This window comes from Apis laboriosa, unplaced genomic scaffold (assembly GCF_014066325.1).
Source record: "Apis laboriosa isolate Shangri-la unplaced genomic scaffold, ASM1406632v1 scaffold16_cov148, whole genome shotgun sequence".
Lineage (NCBI taxonomy): Eukaryota > Metazoa > Arthropoda > Insecta > Hymenoptera > Apidae > Apis > Apis laboriosa.
In genome coordinates, this window is record NW_025222129.1 from 1256296 (window position 1) to 1276098 (window position 19803).

At 42.3% G+C, this 19803-nt stretch overlaps 2 protein-coding genes across 2 annotated transcripts; one reads left to right on the plus strand and one right to left on the minus strand.

Annotated features, from left to right (window-relative positions):
* Positions 1-1730: 1730 nt before the first annotated feature.
* Positions 1731-13739, plus strand: LOC122711068 (reversion-inducing cysteine-rich protein with Kazal motifs). Its single transcript, XM_043929470.1, has 8 exons — positions 1731-2008; positions 7590-7642; positions 9638-9721; positions 9988-10024; positions 10109-10441; positions 10569-11004; positions 11121-12486; positions 12620-13739. Exons 1-8 carry the CDS (start codon positions 1876-1878, stop codon positions 13004-13006), a joined length of 2829 nt encoding a protein of 942 aa, XP_043785405.1. The 5' UTR covers positions 1731-1875; the 3' UTR covers positions 13007-13739.
* On the minus strand, positions 13696-17752 carry LOC122711067 (probable ATP-dependent RNA helicase DDX46). The gene is made up of 7 exons (XM_043929469.1): positions 17605-17752; positions 17256-17459; positions 16920-17067; positions 16512-16826; positions 16110-16437; positions 14909-16031; positions 13696-14828 (listed from the first exon to the last, which is right to left on the minus strand). Exons 1-7 carry the CDS (start codon positions 17622-17624, stop codon positions 13874-13876), a joined length of 3093 nt encoding a protein of 1030 aa, XP_043785404.1. The 5' UTR covers positions 17625-17752; the 3' UTR covers positions 13696-13873.
* Between the last annotated feature and the right edge of the window lie 2051 nt (positions 17753-19803).

Consider the following 19803-nt stretch of genomic DNA (forward strand, 5'->3'; position numbering starts at 1 on the left):
CCACGAATGTCTTTGTTAGCGGTTCAAAAGTGAGCCACGAGCGGACCTCGTACAAGAGCTCTATATACGAAGATAATGCCATCAACCGTTCATTTTGCAAATTAGTCGTTGAGAGCGTAGCAGCGTTACATTAATAATGGTCTTCATAGCGTACAAAGTGACGGTGGTAGTACGGCATAAACCGGTATACATTTGCAAGAACTTCGCCAGGTATTTATCGATGTTCGACTGGAAACTGGTTTTCATCCACGGGTTTTCTTTTTTTTTCCTTTTTTTTCCTTTCTATTTTTTTTTTTTTTTCTTCTACCAATCTGTGTACGGATTACGAATTTCCCTCGACTCGAGCTTTCGCGTTTCCTTTCAAAACCTTCTCTTCCACCGACGACTTGGACCGCGAATTGCAATTATACGAGCCATGACTCGTGCACCATGAATCGTATGATTATCGACGATAAAATTGTTATCTCAAATAACGGTCTGATGGTTTGGGTGTGCGCATTTACGAGAATGAAATAACAAGCCTATTCTATAAAGGAGAAACCAGCGGACGGAAGAAAGTTGATAAAGATGCGAAAGAAGAGAGAGAGAGAGAGAGAGAGAGAATAGCTCTCGAGGAGGAACAATCCATCCACAGCCTACGTGCGGATTCAAACGGATTTATCGGCGGAATAAATTAATAAATTACCCGAGCATCGAGACGACGATTGACTTCACGAGGGGTTCGTAACGCGACCCATCCCGCATCGATGATTCCGAGTCGTAATTTATAAATAAAAATACATCTCGATATAAAGAAACGAAACATAAAAAACGCAACATTTCGATTTTCAATTTCCACCGGGGATCACCGGGATCGCGTTTCACGATCTTGATATATAAATTTTATTTCCCATCTGCTTGAACGAAACGACCCGAAATTATTCACTCCTCCGAATGAAGTTTAAATCTCATTTTTTTGTATCGAGATATTTTGGAAACGAGATATCGCGCAATTACTCATTACTCACGAGTAGTAAGTAAATATTCCGATGAATAACTGGCTGCAGCGCCGAATCATTGTCCGTAGCAAGGATCAGTAATAGAATGAACGATATCCCGTATCTTGAACGATTATGCTCGCTCGTAATATTCGTCATAATCGCTATCAAAGGAAGTACAAGCACGGGTTATCGGTTTATCCGGTGCAGGAATGCAGCTTTCCAACCGACGGGCCCGGTTCAGCTTTCAGACCGTGCGACTTCCCTCGAATTTATGACTTTCGATGGGATCTCGTTTTTCGGGATATATATATATATATATATATATAGTCAACGTTTGGCTAATCTGTTTGGGGAGAGATAACCGAGAATTTGAGCAACTGCTATCGATCCTAACAATGTACGATTATGCTCCGTGCGGGATTCCTCCTCGTGTGGATGCAACGACGAAAGGGAGGGAGGGAAAAAAATACGTTACGCACATAGGAAAGATCGTGTGGGTACTGTTCAAAGATGTCACAATAGCAGTTGCACTGCGTGACAACGCGCCACGCGTCTTTTCCCTCCTCCTACGCGCAATCTCTCCGTTCCTATCTCTCTCTCTCCCTCTAAAGGCTCCTCTTTCCCTCTTCCACTCCCTTCCTCTTCCTTCCTCCCGTTTCTCTCCCGGGCTCTCATCTCTTTCTTCCTCTCACCCACTCGGTAAAAAGCTTGGCGGAGAGACTCGAGGCTGTGCAAATGCCACGAAAAGCTCAGTCGCTCGCGGACTGCGCTCCGGTGCACCTCGTTCCTCGCGCGGGTCCGCATCCCGCTCCGATATGCCCTTGTCTGTTACGATCGTTCGCGACGTTTCCTATATTTCGCGCCCCCGTTTCCGTTTATCATTGAGGATGCGTGGATGGGGCGGCCAGTGATGGAGATTGGGCAGCGATTATCTGGAAATCTTCGCCGCTCGGCCATGCTCGCGATCGTTTCGTTCACGATGTTGGCGGTCATCGCTGTCGCCAATCCTTTCCTCGACGCTGCGCAAGGTAATTCATTTATTTGTCGCTTTATGTCACTCCGCCAATTTTACGACTGTCGCGCGATCAAGAAACTCGACGCTCGAGCTCGCGAAAAAGATCAAAGGGAAGAGGAGGAGGAGGAGGAGGAGGAGGAAGAGGAGAAGAAGAAGGTTTTTTTAGAGGTCGATAGCTCACCTCGACTTTGCGTTATTGCGGCGGCGAATAGATAAATCGTCATTACTTTTTTTTTTTTTTTTTTTTGAAAACAGAAAGCGGATACCAACGACCGGTTGTTATTTCGTCGCCACGTTGAAATAATACGAGGTCGAAGAACAATTTTACCGTATATTTACGAAGGAGACTCGTAATCTTCGCGAGTCTTTTTGTGTCATCGCGCCAGAGAGAAGATATCGACGACAACTTCTGGCCACATGTGCGTTCCTTCCTTGTCCTCTCTCTCTCTCTCTCTTTCTCTCTCTCTCTCTCTCTCTCTCTCCTTTCCTTCTATTAATTCTCATCGCTTTTGTCAAGCGATTTAATATTTTTTTTCTTTTTTTCTTTTCTAACGCCTCTTCCGCCGTTCGATTCGCGCGGTGATTTCTTAATGCTTTCCCTTCTTGTCGATCCTCTTATCGTCAACACACTCGAGCCGAGGTTTTCTTTATCGAGTTTCCGCGCCCAAGTGTGCTCGAGCGTGGATAGAAACTTCGCTTCTCACGGGATCTTCTCAATGGGACGAAAAAAAAGTCCTCGCGAGTCATCCTCCGTCCTCATTTTTCCTTCCTTCCCGAAACGAAACTTTCTCGATAATTTCGTTAAATTAATATCGTTGAAAACGTCTCAACGCGGCTACGTGCAACGAAAGATTACAATTAAATAATAAAAATAATAATAACAACAATAATAAAATAATATTCGTTCCACATTTCGTCATTCGGTCCTCTGATCTTTAATCTCTCCCTCCCTCTCCTTCTCTTTCTCTCTCTCTCTCCCTTCCTCCCTCTCTCTTCTCGTTCTATCTCGAAATTTACTCGGTGCACGTGCGTGCGAACGAGGTGTCGCTAACGGTCCTTCGCCTCTGCCTCTCTTCAACACGGTTCGAACGCGTCCACGGATCTTGCAGAAAAAGATGAAAAAAAGTTGCACGGTATACAAGCGGGGAACTGGCATTGGCAACCGTGTATTCACACGTAACATTCTTTATTACAACAAGAATTTGATAACGATGTCGAGATTTTCTTCAGAAACGCGTATCTCTCTCTCTCTGTTTCTCTCGTCTCACCTCTTCGTCTCACTTCTCTCTGCCGCAATTTTTATTCATCGCGACGAATATTCACCATTAACACATAACGGCCGATGATCCCGTGATCCAATTGATGTCTCGTAAATTCCTGTAAATTTCCCCCCTTTCCTCTCGAGGCGAAGCTCGAATCCCTTTTGCACATCTATCAGTGTATACAGCAGCGAGTAGAGAAACGAGGTAATAGTGTATCGTAAAACTAGCTTCTATATATTTCGTGCCATGCTAATGCGCGGCAGCAACAAGCATCTCTCTATAGGTATCGGTTTTATCGATGATCAAAAACCATCGTTTCGCAGGAACAGCCATTTATTTCAGTAGGAAGCGATTTGAAGATTTAAGCTTGTATCTCTCGATACAACGTTTATACGATAAAGCACAAGTTCAGGAGTTTAAGCTCCATCAGTTAAGTTAAGTTCAATATTCATTCGCGCGTACCTGTTGCTCGTAATCGCGATAAAACAGTCGGTTAACGTGTCGTCCGATCGAGGCATATAATTTTATGCTTTATGGATGCGCCATAGGAGGAAGGTCCGTGAAATAATATATCTGACTTGGCGGGAGAGACGTTGAGAGACGAAGAAAGACGAAGGAGGGGAGGGGGAAAAAGAATAAGAGGGAGAAAGAGGAGAGGGGGGACACGTCGTTACGTGGCCACCGGCTTTTTAAACCGTGTTAATACGCCAGATCATAGTAATTTTAACGCACGCCCTGTACGTAAATCCTTTCTATGCCGAGCGTGCAATTTAGCCTGTCTTTCAACTTGGAAATTGGAACGCGACGTTGCGCAAGCGACGATTTATAGCAACACTTTGAACGATATATCGATCGAGGGATTGGTCTCTTTGATTAATTAATGGCATCATCTTCGTCGATCGCTCGTCCCGTACGGATGGCCTGAGTTTATTAATCGACCGAAAGTCTTCTTCCCGAGTTAACCCTCCTTATGGAACAAGCAGCGATCAACGCTCGTTCGTTGTACAATTCGTTCTTCAAATCTCGTTCCGTCTGAACGAGTAACCGAATAACGAGGATCAGAAAAAGTATTTGGAACGCGTGGTTAGTTAGATTTGATGATAGTATATATATATATATGTATTCAGCATGATCTGCAATTAACGTTCCTGGAACTTTAACGTTCTGTCCTTTTACGAGCAATCGAGTGGATTTCAGTCGAACGACTTCGTCACGTTTTCCTCGTAAAGCGAGATTCTCTGATCTCTGATCGCACTATCAACTATACTTTGTGCTTAATAACGTTAAGCGCAAAGAACCTTGATTCGATAATTTTCTGTAATAAAAATTAAATTAAATTTTCTTAAATTTCCTATAGTAAAAAAAAAAAAAGAAAAGAAAAGAAAAAATAAAGAGGAAATTAGACCACCGTCTAAAAGTTGGTTTAAAGATTTCTATACGTTACAACCGAAGAGATTCCGAAGGAACGATTTCTTTAGACCGGTTGTCGCGAAACGCTGTTGCTGAAGAAAGGAACGAGACGCCGAAACGAAGGGGTTAAAGGAGAACGCGACTTCCAATCGGCAAGGCCCTGACACGGTCCACAAGCCGCGTGCAAAGGCATACACACTGCCTCCTGCTCGATACATGTTCGTGGTGAGTCGTGAGGAGAGTGGAGAGAGAGATAAATAAACACATAAAACCCTCGTGACAGCTTCACACGACGGATAAAAACGTATCGAGACGACACGTATCTTGATTTTCTCCTTTTTATCCCTCCCCCTCCTCCCATAATTTTTTTTCGCCGATCTTTCACTACTCGATCGATTCCCCCCTCTCTCCCTCTCCCTCCCTCTCTCTCTCTCTCTCTCTCTCTCTCTCTCTCTCTCTCTCTCTCTCTCTCTCTCATTTCTTTCTTGAATGGCAGATATAAGTGGCTTTCCAACGGCTTGGCAGCACTTGCTTCGTGCAAGTTTGTGTACGATTGTACTAATTAATGCAGTATCGTTTTCCAGTTCCTTCCACCTCTTTCTTTTTTTTTCCTTTCTTCTTTTTCTTTCGCCTCGAGTACGGCGTAATTATATCCAAGTTATTATATTCGAGCAAGTGTGTGTGTGTGTTTTTTTTTTGCCAACGGTATAACAGGAAGAATTCTTGGGCCGAGTGCTATTCAACGTGGTGTGACGAAAGGGATCGGGACAGGCTCGTTGCGCGAAGTGTGATGTAACGTTATCGGTGGAAATTGAAAACGTGGTCTCAACACGAGCGAGATTAAGTCAGGGCAAACAGGTTGAACGAGAGTTCGATCTCGAAGGGTAACTTCACGAAGGATAAGTTTTTTCGATGACAAACAAAAGCGCGTAAACAAAAACGTGACGCTTCCCCCTTCCCCCCCCCCCTCCGACTCGTCGTTCAATCGAGACGAAGAACCGTAAGATTTTAAAAAAACGATTTTCCTCCCTTCGAATCGTCTGATCGAATAATCGAATAGATGGATGGCTCGCGTGTTAATTTTCAGATGGAAGTTTCGACTTTCTCGACAGTATCTTCCATCTGGGGGAATTATGATCGTTAGGCGTGGGAGAATCGTGCGAGTTTTACGAGTTGCAACGACGAGATGGATGTCACCATTCGCGCACGATATGGCGATGGAAGTCGCAGCTGTGGGAGTGGGCATGGCCCTTTTATATATGCAACCATACACAACGCTCTTACGCCGTGATACGACACGCGACGCGCGCGTAGAAATTAATTCGACGACATCTTCAATTTCGTCGAAGGGACGAACAAAAATAAAAAGTTTCGTAAAGAAAAAAAAAAAAAAGGAAAAAAGAAAAACCAAAGAAATCGTTTATCGAGCGAAAATGTTCGATATCGAACAAGGCAAAGGGAAAGTTTGAAAGGAGGAGGAGGAGGAGGAGGAGGAGGAGGTGGTGGAAACGTGGTCGGTTTACGGACCTAAATTTACCTGAAAAGTCTCGAGCCGCATTTAACAGCCGCGTTCAAAGAGACAGAGGTCTTGGTCGTTTCATTCGAGTGGATAAAATTAAGGGGACTTTCACGACTTAGATCAGGGCAGAAGTCGAATGAGCGCGAACGACGTCGGCTATTTTTGTGTCGTCCACGAGAGAGAAGCCACAAAACCCGTTACGATTTCAGGCGACGCACTTGCCACGGCGAATTTCACAACTCGTGCCGGCCTGCCATCGACCAACATCAAAGGCCATTTTCCTACCTTTCCTCCAACCTTCTAAAATAAGGTTTAACGATCCACCGATTATTTTTAGCAATCAGATTTGCCAGGGATAGGAGAACAACTTCCGTGTCCCCCTCCCCCCCCCCCTCGAAATCGATATTCGTCCAGGCTACTAGCAGCTGGTATTTCTTCGAAAACAGGAAATCGTGCCTTTTTTCGTCACCTGTACAAACTATTCGGTTAAAACCGAACTGTGTTTCGTGTTAAAATTATCGAAATTATCGAAATTATCGAGGAGGAGAGAAAGAAGTAAAAGGGATTAAAAAAAAAAAAAAATTGCAACGACATAATCGAACGAAAAAAATGGATCGCTCGACGAATGGAAAGCGTGTACTATACCCGAGAGTCACGTAGAGAGAAACACCATAGCCGCCATTTGTGCCCGACTGCTATCTATTAACTTAATTGTAACACGCTTCGAACCCTTCTCTTCTGTCTCTGCCCTCCCTCACTCTGTGTCTCGCGTGCATCGTTTATTGTGCGCTCGCCACTCACGATTTCGATCCCCGTTCGACAAAAGCCAGTTCGACTGGACCCGCATATTACGCCCGTAAAGTCGTAAAAGATCGCTTACGCCGGGACGGGGAATGTGACACGACCGCGAGATCGTTTAATAAAAGTAATATATATCCAAACTACACACACACACACACACACACATACACGTATATATATATATATATATAGAAAATAATAATAGAAGATAGAACAATTGATGGAAGATAAAACTCGAGGAAGAGAAGGGGAAAAATAGTCTGGAATATATTAACGAGTAATTTTCCAGGCTACGTTCCCGATATAATAATAATAATTTCTTGGTCCGTTTCGTTTTTCACGGAAGGAGAAAGGAGGAAGAGAGGCTTTGAAGAGGCTTTCAAATTTTGACGTGTACACCCTCATCCGCCACCACAAAGGCGGATCCTTTTCTCTTTCTCTGTTGACGCAACGCAGGACACGAGTCTGCTTCGTGTCCGGGGAAAATTTGGAGAAAGAAATCGACTCGCGTCCCTCTTCTACCCACTCCATATGTTTTCGCATGCATCGAGGAAAAAAAAAAAAAAGAAACAAAATCCGCATCTATTCTTTATTTGTTCCAGAGATGTCCTGCTGTTCCTTGGCCGCCGGATCTTGTCGCAACGACTGCTCCAAGGTATACACGTCTCCCTCTTTACTTTTATTCTTATCATTCTTGAAAGAACGGCACACTTGGTAACACTCGAAAAACGCATGCGCACCACGAGCCACGCATGCGCCGAGCCCGTGTCTATTAAATTATACGCGCGTTAAAGATCCCCGTGGGAATCTTGAAAAAGACAATTTTCGAGGAATATAATTTCGCCTCACGAACGCGATATCGCTGCACGGGTTGATAAATATCGGTTGGGCCGAACCCCGAGCCACGATAAAAGGTGGATACGAAATATGCCGTGTCCACGGATATATTAGGAGGTCTGGAAGGGGGAGGGGGGAAATAAAAAGGAAACGGCGCGAGAAGGATGGAAGCAGCGGGTGGAAAGGTGAAAGGAGAAAAAGAGGAAGCGCGCGAGCGGTGGTTTTTCGACAGGGGCCACAGGTTCGTTCGTGGTACGCGGGGTGCACGCGTGGTTGTGCAGCTTCTTTAAAAGTTGGCTCGGGCCCTCCCCCCCCCTTCTCGAGATAATATCGGAGACACTAGGGCCCGCTGAGAGATTTACGCACGACCCCCCCGGGGGTCCCGCTCGGCTCATTCATACGCAAATATTACGAATTGACGCGCTCCACACTCCGTGAACCAGGCACACCGGTATCAATGATATCGTGTTTCCGTGCAATTTGTAGCCGCGAGGGAGAGGGAATCGCGTCTAGGAAGATTCTTTTTCTTTCTTCTACGAAATTCCATTCGGCCCATACGTTGCGGGGTGGTCTGCGCTGCGATAAATATTTTAATATCGGTTTTAATTTCGTATACACGTCGCCTATGAATTATTGCTATTATTATTGTTGTTGTTATTATTAATATTATTATCGCGAAACGTGAACCGAGTGATTAACAGATCTGTGATGGTCGCGTCCGGTCGAAATGGCCGGAAGTTGTGTTGCGTGGCACGGCAAAAGAGATGCCTCGAGCGTTTTATTTATATCTCTGTATAGTATATATAATATATTTTAAATTTCTTTAAAAAAAAAAAAGTTCAGATTAAAGTAATGATACACAGGTAAAATTGATACGAATTGTTGAATATCTCGACGCGATACGAGGATTAATGGGAGGGGGAGGGTTCGATTTTGCGGGGTTGGAATAACATTTACATTCGAAAAGTTTGCACAAGAAAAATGCACCCCCTTTCGAAATGGCGACGCGGCTCGGCTGTGCATAGCTCCCAGAATATACCACGACAGAAATATGTGCTTCGTCTCCTCGGTTCGCTATCGTTTACGCCCTTAACATTTGCAACAGTTCAACTGTGAAAAGTTCTATTTAAAAACTTTACACGCGCTTCTTTCTCCCCTTCTTTTTTTTTTCTTTTTTTTTTCATTACTCTTTTCTTTCATAAATAAATCGTCATCAATGGAGAAGAGGTGGAAAGAGAGAAACAAAGAGAGAAAGAGAAAGAGAGAGAGAGAGAGATGTACACTCGATCGATAGAGAATTAACGTTAAAAACGAATACAACCTGTGACCCAGGCTGTGTCCCAAGTCCTAACAGGACCCACCGCACGCCAATGGATAGTCGTAACTCGTAACCGTGACGAGACTACGAAATAGACTTGTACGTCGTCCTCGTGGTGGTGTACGTCGATTGCATTTCGAATGAGCCTCTAAATGGTAGAACAGTCGATATCCGTGCGGTCTATTGTCATTCAGAGACGGACAACAGGAAATCGTGGCGACTCGTGAAGCGTACTCGTGTCCTTGATTCTTAATAACTTCTAATGCGTCGTATCTTGAATTCCGAATCGTGGAAATTCCCATCAACATCAGCAGATACTACACAGCTGTGCCGTTTTTTTTTCTTCTTCTTTTCCTTCTCCCTCCTATATTTTCCCCAACCGTTTCGAATCTTTTTCCTCTCTCTCTCTCTCTTTCTCCTTTTGTATGAATGTCGACGTTCGAATCGATAAAAAAAAAAAAAAAAGAAAAAAATGGTGTCGCGGTGTGCTTTCAGATCTCACTGGTAGCATTGGGGGCAGAAGCAGAGGCAAGGGAGAACGCGACACAGCGCTTGCTAGAGTTATGTTCCCTCGAGCTGGTAAGCCGCTTTTAATCGATCCTTTTAATCCTCGTACTCGATGGTCAAAGATCGTCGTGTCGAATATACGAAACCAATCCCTGCGACAATACTTTAAACGATTCAGAAAAAAGAAGAAAAAAAGAAAAAAGGAACGTGAGAGTAGAGAGATTCGCGTTACAAAAGATTCTCGCGATACCTTTTTCTTACGTTCGCCTCGGTTTTCAGGTTCCCCCTCCGTGTATAATCCTCGCCTCCTTCAACTTTTCTTTATTATTTTCTTTCAGACAGAATTCTGGGGTTGCGTGAACTCGACGTTAAACGGTAAGAGAGAGTTTTTGGACGACACCTAGGGTCAACTCCTTTCGAACCAAATTATTATTATTAATTATTAATTTCCCTTAATAGAGGTGAAAAGACACGAGAATTGGACAGGGAGACGATGCTGTTACCTGGTGCAGAATCCGATATGTCGATCCACGTGCGCTCTGTCAGGATCCAGGAGAAATCTGAACGAGTCTTGTCGGCCAAGCGACGAACCCGAGTTTTTTTCCTGTCTGGAAAGGCGGGAGGAAGCTGAACATTGTTGCGGCAAAGTGTCCAACGAGACGTGTAGAACCGTGTGCCAAAATCTGTTTTACAAGCGCGAAAAAATTTCGAGTCGGAACGGATGCTTCCACCAAATGCCAAAGTGTTTGAAAAGCGTGACCGAAGTGAAACACGCTGAAAATCCAAAACAACGTGCGTAGAAAAGATAGACATTATCGATCGTTATTATTTTTTTTTTTTTTCTTTTTTCTTTTTACGTAATTTCCAATTCTTCTTGCTCTTTCTTTCCAACCGGGATATCTTTTTCTTCCCGCAACAGATTTGCATTGCTGCAACAAGGCCGACAGTTTAACATGTATGGAAACGTGTAAAAAGATCCTGTACACGGCAACAACCGATCGGGAGATCTTGAACGCGTTAACGGAAAAATGCGGACCGCCAATTTCTCCTCAATCGCCATTTTGGAGCTGTCTAATGAAGTCCGGCTCGCCGAAGCCGGTCCGTCTACCTCTAGATGCGGGCAAATTGTCATGCTGTACCAAAGCAATTAAGCCAAAGTGCCAGGATCTGTGTTGGAGGGCGTTCAAAGCAGACTGGGAATCCTCTTGGCATCCCCTCGACGCCGAATGCCTGTCCTCGAGCCAGGAAGGGGAGCTGAGGCGGTGCCTCGAGGATACGGACGATCCTTGCGAAATGGGCTGCGCGGGATTGTCCTATTGCACGCGATTCAACGACAGGTCGACGACACTCTTTAGGTGAAACGTCTCTCTTGGTTTTGCTTTTGGACCGCGGCCAAGCCATCTTCTCTATCCACCCCATCCGCTATTCTTTCTTTCTTTCTTTCTTTCTTTCTCTTCGTTTTATTCTTTAGGAGTTGTTCGGCCACGACCGACGAAGCGGCTAAATTCGAAGCTCACCACTGGTCCAGAGGTGGGATCATTCGAGGATTGAGCCTCCCCATTCGAGTCGCCGCCACTTGCCCGCCGGAAACTCTGCGCGCGGCCGCGTGTCTTCTGCAACTGAGACCGTGCGAAACGAAAAGCCACGAGACGAGACTTTGCCGGGAGGATTGTCTAGAATTGATGGCAAGTTGCGTGGACTGGTCCGCCATCACGGGCCCCCATACGGCAGCCACGTTGTGCGCGAAGCTCTCGCCGGCCAAATCCGATGCGCCCTGCGTGTCTTTGAAACCGTTCCTGGAAGATCCACAGGACAACGAATCCGTAGTGCGTCTGGAGGAGGATATCACGACCCCTTGTAAAATTAATCCCTGCGCCCAAGGGGAAATCTGTCAGTTGCTCCATTACGGCCGGCAAGCGTACCGTTGCGTACCGGCCTGCTTTCTGGGGAAGATGTCCAAGCAATTGGTGCCCGTTGGATCCTGGGTACAAATTCCGAGTTTCAATCAGGGCAGCCATCAGATCTGCCAGTGCACATCGTACGGTTTAGACAAATGTAAAATATTGAATTACGTTAAATTCAATCCTTGCTCTATACACAATCAGATCATCGCCCACAAGGCCAACTTTTACGTGGAGTGCAACCCCTGCCACTGTTTCGAGGGGGAGTACACGTGTTCGAAGAAGAATTGCGGAGAGATCCCCTCGTTGCCCTGCGACTGCCCGCCGCATTACGTCCCCGTCTGCGGGAAATTGGGCTTCACTTTCGCGTCTGGCTGCCTTGCAACTTGCGCGAGAATGTCCGTGAACGACGTGGAATTCGGCAGTTGCTCGTCTCGGGATCCTTGCGCCTCAAACCCGTGCGACACCACGGAGAAATGCGTGGCGAGAAGCAGGGTATGCTTGTCCGAGCTTCACAAGCCTTGCCGCCAATACGAGTGCGTCCCCCTCGACTGCGATCCTCGGGACGAGGCTGGAGGGCCGGTATGCGACAAAGAAAACCGTCAACACCGATCAGTGTGCGCGATGATACGGGCCGGGGCTACTTTAGGATACAGGGGACATTGTTTGGAAGGATGTACCTTGCGTGGTCCCGTTTGTGGCGCTAACGGGGAAGTTTACGCGAACGAGTGTGCTGCTTGGGCGGAGAGGACGGTGGTGGATTACTTTGGCCCTTGTGCGGCTGTTGGATTGATAGGCGATCAAGCTAAGCCTCGTTGCGGCGATTTAGTACAGTGTCCACGATTGATCGAGCCATATTGCGTCGGAGTGACACCACCAGGCGCTTGTTGTCCAGTCTGCGGTGGGGCAGCTAAGCTATTTTATTCCAAGAAACAGGTATGTTGCGTTTACTTTCTTCTATATTTTTGCAAAAAAAAAAAAAAAAAGAAAAAAGAAAAGGATAAAACGTAGGATTATTATTACATTTTATTGTCTGACTTTTTTTGTTTGTTTGTTTTTTTTTTTGAAGTTGGATAGGATATATTACGTTATGAAGGAGGACATCGATAAAGACACGGTTACGCTCGAGGTCCTGTTGTCAGCCTTGGCCCGACAGATTCAAGTGGCGCAATGTGTTCTTCGAGGCATGATGACACCGGATCGTGACATATTCATCGTTGTACAACCTACATCGAAAAGGCCTTCGAGTCTGCAATTACGGGCTTGTGTGACAGAGACTGAAAAATTAGTTACTAGAATTTTAGAGAGAAGCCCTAAAATCACGGTGGAAGTACCCTTAAGCGCGCTCATCAGGGCGGAAATTGCTCATAGTTACATATCAAGTGCCATGACCATTGGAGGATATGTTGCGCAAATTTTTCTTCCAATTTTTCTCTGCGTTTACGTAATTTTTTAGCAATCGAATCAGAAATGTGAACAGGGATGTCGAGGATATCACCGATCGCGATAAATTAGATTAATGATATTTAATTACCGCAATCAGTGATAATCTTGATTTCGCATTTCTCGAAGTGTGTTGAAGCATTTCTTTTTTTTTTTTTTTTTTTTTTACCTAATGACTTTACCGCTCGCGGTATCGTCGAGTTTCATGACTGTGATTCTTCTAGTGCCTAACGTAATATAACGGAAAAGTAGAGTGTATTTTCGTCTCTTAATATTGCCAAAGAAAAGGGGAGTACGTGGAACATGTACAAAGGCACATAAATTACCCAAATACATTGGTAGTTGAAGGGTGATTAATGTTGCTCGTTGTAAGCTGTAAATAAAGTTAAAAGTCCTAACTTAAGTTACCAAACAAAGTGTCTCATGATTGTTACATTATACATATATTCTCTGCAGATACAATAATCTATTAAAAAGAAAATATATATATATATATATATATGTATAAATAAATATATATATATATATATATCGCGTCAAGCGTTCCAAATTTCATGTCATATCGTGCGTTTGATAGTCAGAATCTCTTAATTGTATAAATCGATAAATTTGGATCGCTTGCAGATACTTTGATAGCTGAATCGATACTCCCATAATTGTTAAGCAAATTTCGCACGTTATTGTATTGTTAAATACAAAGTGTTTTATATAAACATTTGTAAGTTTAATAAATTTCTAATATTTTACTCGTTTACGTTATTCAATGAAAATAATATACTATAGTAGTGCGTAAAATTGCATGTACAACGAAAAACCATTTTTTTTTCCCATTTTTTTCTTTCTTTCTTCTTCTTCTTTTTTTTTTTTTTTTTTTTTTTTCTTATAAAACCTTGTATCTACCACGAGATGCGGTATGAGCGCCAGACGCTTGCAACTTAATTAATTCTTCTTTGATCAGTCGTGAAACTTCTGCTTTGGCCTTGCTAACTGCTAATTCGCTAGTAGACTCGATAGCGAGATACAGTTTCCTCTCGCCTTCGGGTGGTGCTTTACCAGGAGCTATATAAGTACCCCTAACCGTAAGACCTGCTTCAGAATATTCCGAAATCTGTGCAAGAGCTTCCTTGCTCGTAACACGCCATCTAGCCTGCTGTGGGAAGTCGTTAATCTCTAATTCTTCTTCGTATTTACGGAACGTTTGTTCACCAGCCTCTACATCGCTTTCGACGAGATCTTCTTCACGAGGTTGGTAATTCAATTTCGTGTTCAACTTCGCGGCCAATTGTTCGGCAACCGTTTTCGCTGTAATAAGATTGGTGGGGCCAGCACCTTTAAGTATAGCTTCGGCCGCTTGTTGCGTTGCACCCTTTGCCTCAGCTCCCAAATTTTTGGCTATGTTGATCTTGGATGCTAATCGTCTAGCTAATTCTAACTTATCGGTTGCACTTGGCACAGGTTGGCCAGGAACTGCGATATTGGTGGCAGAAGGTCTAGCAATCTCGCGAACCGTCCTTTTTGGTGCCAACATACTCTCTATTTGTTGGTCGATGTCATTCTCTATATCTTCATCGTCCGAGTCTTGTAATCCCAGAGCTGCCTTCTGGAACTTCTTCTTCTCGTTAGCCAAGGCCGCTTCCGATTCGTCAAATTTGAACCCTTTCCCACTAAAGCCACCTCCGGTGTGAACCTTTTTACCGTCCGCTGCCTGTCGGGCTTTATATCCTTCCCAAAGTTGACGTAACGGCTCCGGAACGGGGACACCTGCTAATTCATGAGCGCGCAAAATATCACCCGCATAACGTTCCTGCTCTGACGTGATAAAAGTGTATGCGTATCTATAAATAAAAAAACAATTTTTCACTTTTTTATTGTTTCGACGATACGTACATTCTCTTTACATGGAACAGAAACTTACCCTTTATTTCCAGCTCTTCCTGTTCTTCCACATCTGTGCACATAATCTTCGTAATGATTCGGACAATCGTAATTCACTACAAGTATGAGATGCTTCACATCTAAACCTCTAGCGGCGACCGATGTGGCCACTAATAGCTTCGTTCTACCAGCTTTGAAATCTAATATCGTTGAATCCCTATCGCATTGATCGATACCACCGTGAAGCGACATACAGGAATAAGATGCTTTCATAAGATCTTTCAATAATGTATCCGCATTTTCTTGTTTATCGACAAATATTATTGCGGAACCTTTGTCTTGATAATGACCAAGAATTTCAAGTAATTTGTAAAACTTTTGATCTTCTTCGAGAACTACCACGTGTTGTTCAACATCTTTGCAAACGATAGATCTTCCACCGACTTGAACTTCTACGGGTCTGGTCAAAATTCTTCTTGCTAATGCTTCCATTTGACGAGGGAATGTTGCGCTGAAGAGTACAGTTTGTCGATCGGGTCGAACGTTTTCCATAATTCGCATTACTTGGGGCTCGAAACCCATATCGAACATTCTATCCGCTTCATCAAGAACTACATAAGTTACTCTACGTAAATTTGTTACTCGTCCGCTGTTAGCGGCCAACATATCTATCATTCTGCCTGGCGTACAAACAATTATTTCAGCACCTCTCTTCAGTTCCGCTATCTGTTCCGATATACCAGTGCCGCCATAAACGCAAACGTGAGACAGCCCCAAAGATTTCGTGAATTTTTTCGAATCTCTTCCGATTTGCATGCATAATTCCCTGGTCGGTGTCATTATTAAAGCGATCGGACCATCGCCATCTGCTAATGGTGGTTGATCGAGGATATGCCTGAACATCGGCAATAAAAAGGCTAACGTTTTTCCACTACCTGTCTTTGCTATTCCTATCAAATCACGACCAGACATAATCGCTGGAATAGCTTGACATTGAATAGGAGTTGGTTTTTCATAACCAAGTTTCTTTAGCACCTCTAACTCCTTTTTCGTAACACCGCATTGAGCCCATGACTTAATAGGTTTTGGACAACCTTTGCCTTTCACTCGAATACCTTCTAATTCTTCTTTGTATGCTTCTACTTCTTCCGGTGTCATTCGTGCTAAATATACGAAATATTACGATCATTAAAACAAATATACGCATGTACGAATTATTGATAAAATATAATCGATTTTACCGATTTCAGGTACTTCAACGTAAAACGATTTTCTGAATGGCTGATATTCTGTTGTTGCGTGATCAACTTTGGCTAGTTCGCGCTTTTGTTTATTCGCAATACCAGCTGCAGTTTCATGAAGATTTTCTCCTTCCTCTTCGCTAGAATATTCAAGACCATCTTGATTCTGTTCAATTAATTCTCCTTTTTGTTTTTGCACTTTCTTTTTAGCCACTCCAGTAACAATCACAACTCCGCCACTTTGTGTACCTCCTGTACCTGTACCGTTATTAGCATTCTTCCCGCCTTTATTATCGAGTTTATTCACTTTTCGAACTTCTTCCTGAACCTATACAAAAATTACATTTAATTTCTTGCATATTGATAATATATGTGTATAATATATATATAGGATATGCATACCTCTGCCATAAAGGCATCAAGAGGATCAACTTCTTCCTCATCATCTTTAGCTTCTTCCTTAACCTCTTCCACTTCTTCTTTTGTTTCTCCATCTTCTTTGACTTCCTTGTTACTATTTTGAACAACAGGTGTCTCTTCATCACTGTCATCCTCGAGGGACCACTTTTTCATAGGCAACTGAAGATTTGCTAAAATGGATGCCTTACCGTCTTTCTTAGTTGCCTCCAATTCTTTCTTTTTCCTTTCCGCACGCCACCTCTCTATTCTTTCTCTCCTCTTTTGCATCTCCAGTTCTAATCTTTTCTGTTCTTCTTCCTAACGAACGTGTAATTATAACATAATATTGTAATATTGTAACTAAAGTGTAAATAAAGAGGTTAAACGCATTGTTCTAATTAAATTAATTACTTTGTCCAATTTAGTATGATCAAACGGCAACTCATCGCTGTCACCCTTCTCTTTCTCCTTTCGCTCTCTGGATCTTGATCTATTCGACCGATCTTTGCCTGAACGCGAAGACTTTGAGCCTGTAAGACGCTTTTCTTTACTGTCTCCACTAGTATACCGAGAACAATCAATGTTAACATTATTATTCCATTATCATATAAATTTTTTCGAGAAAAACTAAAAATCAAATATGATAGACTGAAAACCTTTATAGGAAAATTATAACATAAAAAATATTTAACCACATCTTATTCCAATTTTATAAAATCAAAAAATTATGCATATATTCATAATTACCGTTTTCTATCGCGATCTCTATCCCTTTCAGAGCGATCTCTTCTATCCCTATCTCGATCTCTAGAACGACTCCTTCTCTCCCTGTGTCGTCCCTTATCACGTTCCCTATCCCTATCTCTACTCCTAGATCGCCGTCGTTTTTTTTCAGGAGTAGCAGAACGAGATCTTGAACGTGATCTCGATCGTCTTCTATGATGCCTATCCCTACGAAGTAATAGAATTAAATTGCTAAATATTGGATCAATGGGTATCGAATAATTGATATTGATAGAATAATTAATGGTTTCTAATAGCAAAGGTAGTAAAATTAACCTATAAAAAATAGCACAATAAAAGTAATTACACTTACTTGTCACTACTTCGAACCATGATCGACGATGGTACTTAATACGAAGAAAATACTGTTGTGAACTTAATTATTTCTCTTATAAGAACATTTGTCACTACTTTCTCCTAATTTTATCACAAAATATACAACATTTACCGTCGTTTACAAACGCAAATCCAAATTTCTCTTACTCTGTTCGATAGTGCTGCCACTTGATTGGAAACTCGAAGCGAAATATAGTTTTATAGTATGATAATACAGTTTCGGTAATTAACCATTGAAGTTTATATCTAAAATAAATCTATCTTTCGTATAAAACATTAATTAATAATATTAATTATATATTTTTTGGTATTATACTATATAGTATTGCCTCTCATTGATTTATTATTCTAATTTATTCTAATTTATAGTTAAATAAAACTTGCAATATCAAATTAATAAAAATCATTTATACGAATTATATTCATCAATTACCACACATAACTTCTTTTTCTGCACTTTTTGTTTAAAGATTTTTAGAAATATGTTTTCAGCACGAAAACTTAAACTTTAGATCTTTAGAAATAATTTAAAATGTTAATCTAAATGTAATCTAAATGTTTTTCCCGATTAACATGTATTTAGAAGCATGTTTCGAAGTAATTCAGAAAATGGATATTACAGCGCCATCCAGCGACAAGCAGATGGAACTAATCTTCATATGACAAAATAGAAAATTATAAATTTTTTCTATAATTTCTAAAATTTTTTAACTTTTAAGGGCTTAAAATAAAAATCGGACTTGTGAAAATAACTTGAGACTATTCCATCTATCTGATATTCAATCTCTCTTTACCTTATTTTTTAAAGAAATCTCTTCGTCATTCGAGAAATGGCGCTAATGGCCAATTCTTGTCTTATCTTTATCCTTCTTCCACTAATTTCTCGTCTTTTTTTATATTCTTCATTTGCGGCATTCTGAAGATGGCGTTGATTTCCTATTTTTACTTTATTACTGTCCTTCTCTTACTATTTACTCTCTTTGTCTATCCTTATTCCGTAAAATTTACACGATTAAGAGACGACATTGTTCCGATATTTAATTAATTTATCTTCTTTACCCATTGATTAAAAATCTTAACGAACTTTACTCCAACTTTATTCCAATTTTTATACGTTTCATGAATGTAAATACATATTTAAATTATTTAACAATGTATTCTGTTGTTTTTTTTTTTATATATAAAAAAATCTTCCAAAGATCAAATCCTTTCATTTCTAAAGTAAAGAACGGATAAAAATTAGATTAATCCAAATTAAAAATTATTTAACTCGTTAAATCGTACGTACGATCGCGTATGCTAATCGGTCAGAAAACTCGTAAAAGAAGCAGATGGTGAAGACTCGAAGGAAAGTTACTTAAGCAGGTGTAACGTCGAGCACGCGACAGGTGAACGTCGCGCTCGTGTGTTTTTCTCTGTATATTTTAAGGGATGACGCCAGAATTGGAAACGAAAGATCTAGAAACATGAGAGAGAGAGAGAAAAAAAAGAAAAAGAAAAAGAAAAACAACGAGTTGTAACATAACTGAATGGAACAATCGTTATCTATCGGTAATGATAACTGTAAAATACTTGTATGCGATTTCCATTGAATCTTAAATGGAGAAAGACAAACGAGCACAGAATCCGGGATGGATTCACCCCGTATCACAGAGGCGAGCACAGAGGCGTGGAGAAGATGTTGTGCGTGCACGCGATAAAAATGATTCCCGCCTCGTTTGCTTTTTATGCTCGGTGCATATCGCGAGGCATCGGTTTTTCCCAGGACAACGAGATTTCCGATACGCCTCCTCTCTTCTATATAATCTACGTGGAGGACGACGAATAAATTTGCCAATGGAATACAAAGTAGCGTCCCTCCTCTATGGGCTCTCCACTTAGTCGTGCGCCGAGCTTGAACAGCTTCTTCTCTCGAAAAGACGGCGGGGAGGAGGGAGGGAGGAGGGAGGAGAGAAGGGAGAAGGAGAGGGGAGAGGGAGGAGAGGGAGTGTCGTGCGAAACGATTTTCCACGATAAATTTTTATATATTCGACTTTTCGAACAGTAGGGAAAAAATGGGAATATTTGAATAAGGAACGGAACGGAATTCTTTCGTTCATCGAAGAATTCGCGATACATCCTTATAGAAAACGAAAACGTTCCTTTTGGCAGAAATCCCAATCGATCCTCGAATTCC

What these genes read in the sequence shown, in the direction of transcription:
- LOC122711068 (XM_043929470.1), top strand. Translation starts at nt 1,876, where the DNA reads ATGGGGCGGCCAGTGATGGAGATTGGGCAGCGATTATCTGGAAATCTT. An exon ending in CGTGAACTCGACGTTAAACG is followed by an intron (nt 10,025 to 10,108) that starts GTAAGAGAGAGT and finishes TTCCCTTAATAG; the next exon opens with AGGTGAAAAGACACGAGAAT. An exon ending in CGCTGAAAATCCAAAACAAC is followed by an intron (nt 10,442 to 10,568) that starts GTGCGTAGAAAA and finishes TTCCCGCAACAG; the next exon opens with ATTTGCATTGCTGCAACAAG.
- LOC122711067 (XM_043929469.1), bottom strand. Translation starts at nt 17,624, where the DNA reads ATGGTTCGAAGTAGTGACAA. An exon ending in ATGGTTCGAAGTAGTGACAA is followed by an intron (nt 17,460 to 17,604) that starts GTAAGTGTAATT and finishes ATTACTTCGTAG; the next exon opens with GGATAGGCATCATAGAAGAC. An exon ending in AGAGATCGCGATAGAAAACG is followed by an intron (nt 17,068 to 17,255) that starts GTAATTATGAAT and finishes TCGGTATACTAG; the next exon opens with TGGAGACAGTAAAGAAAAGC.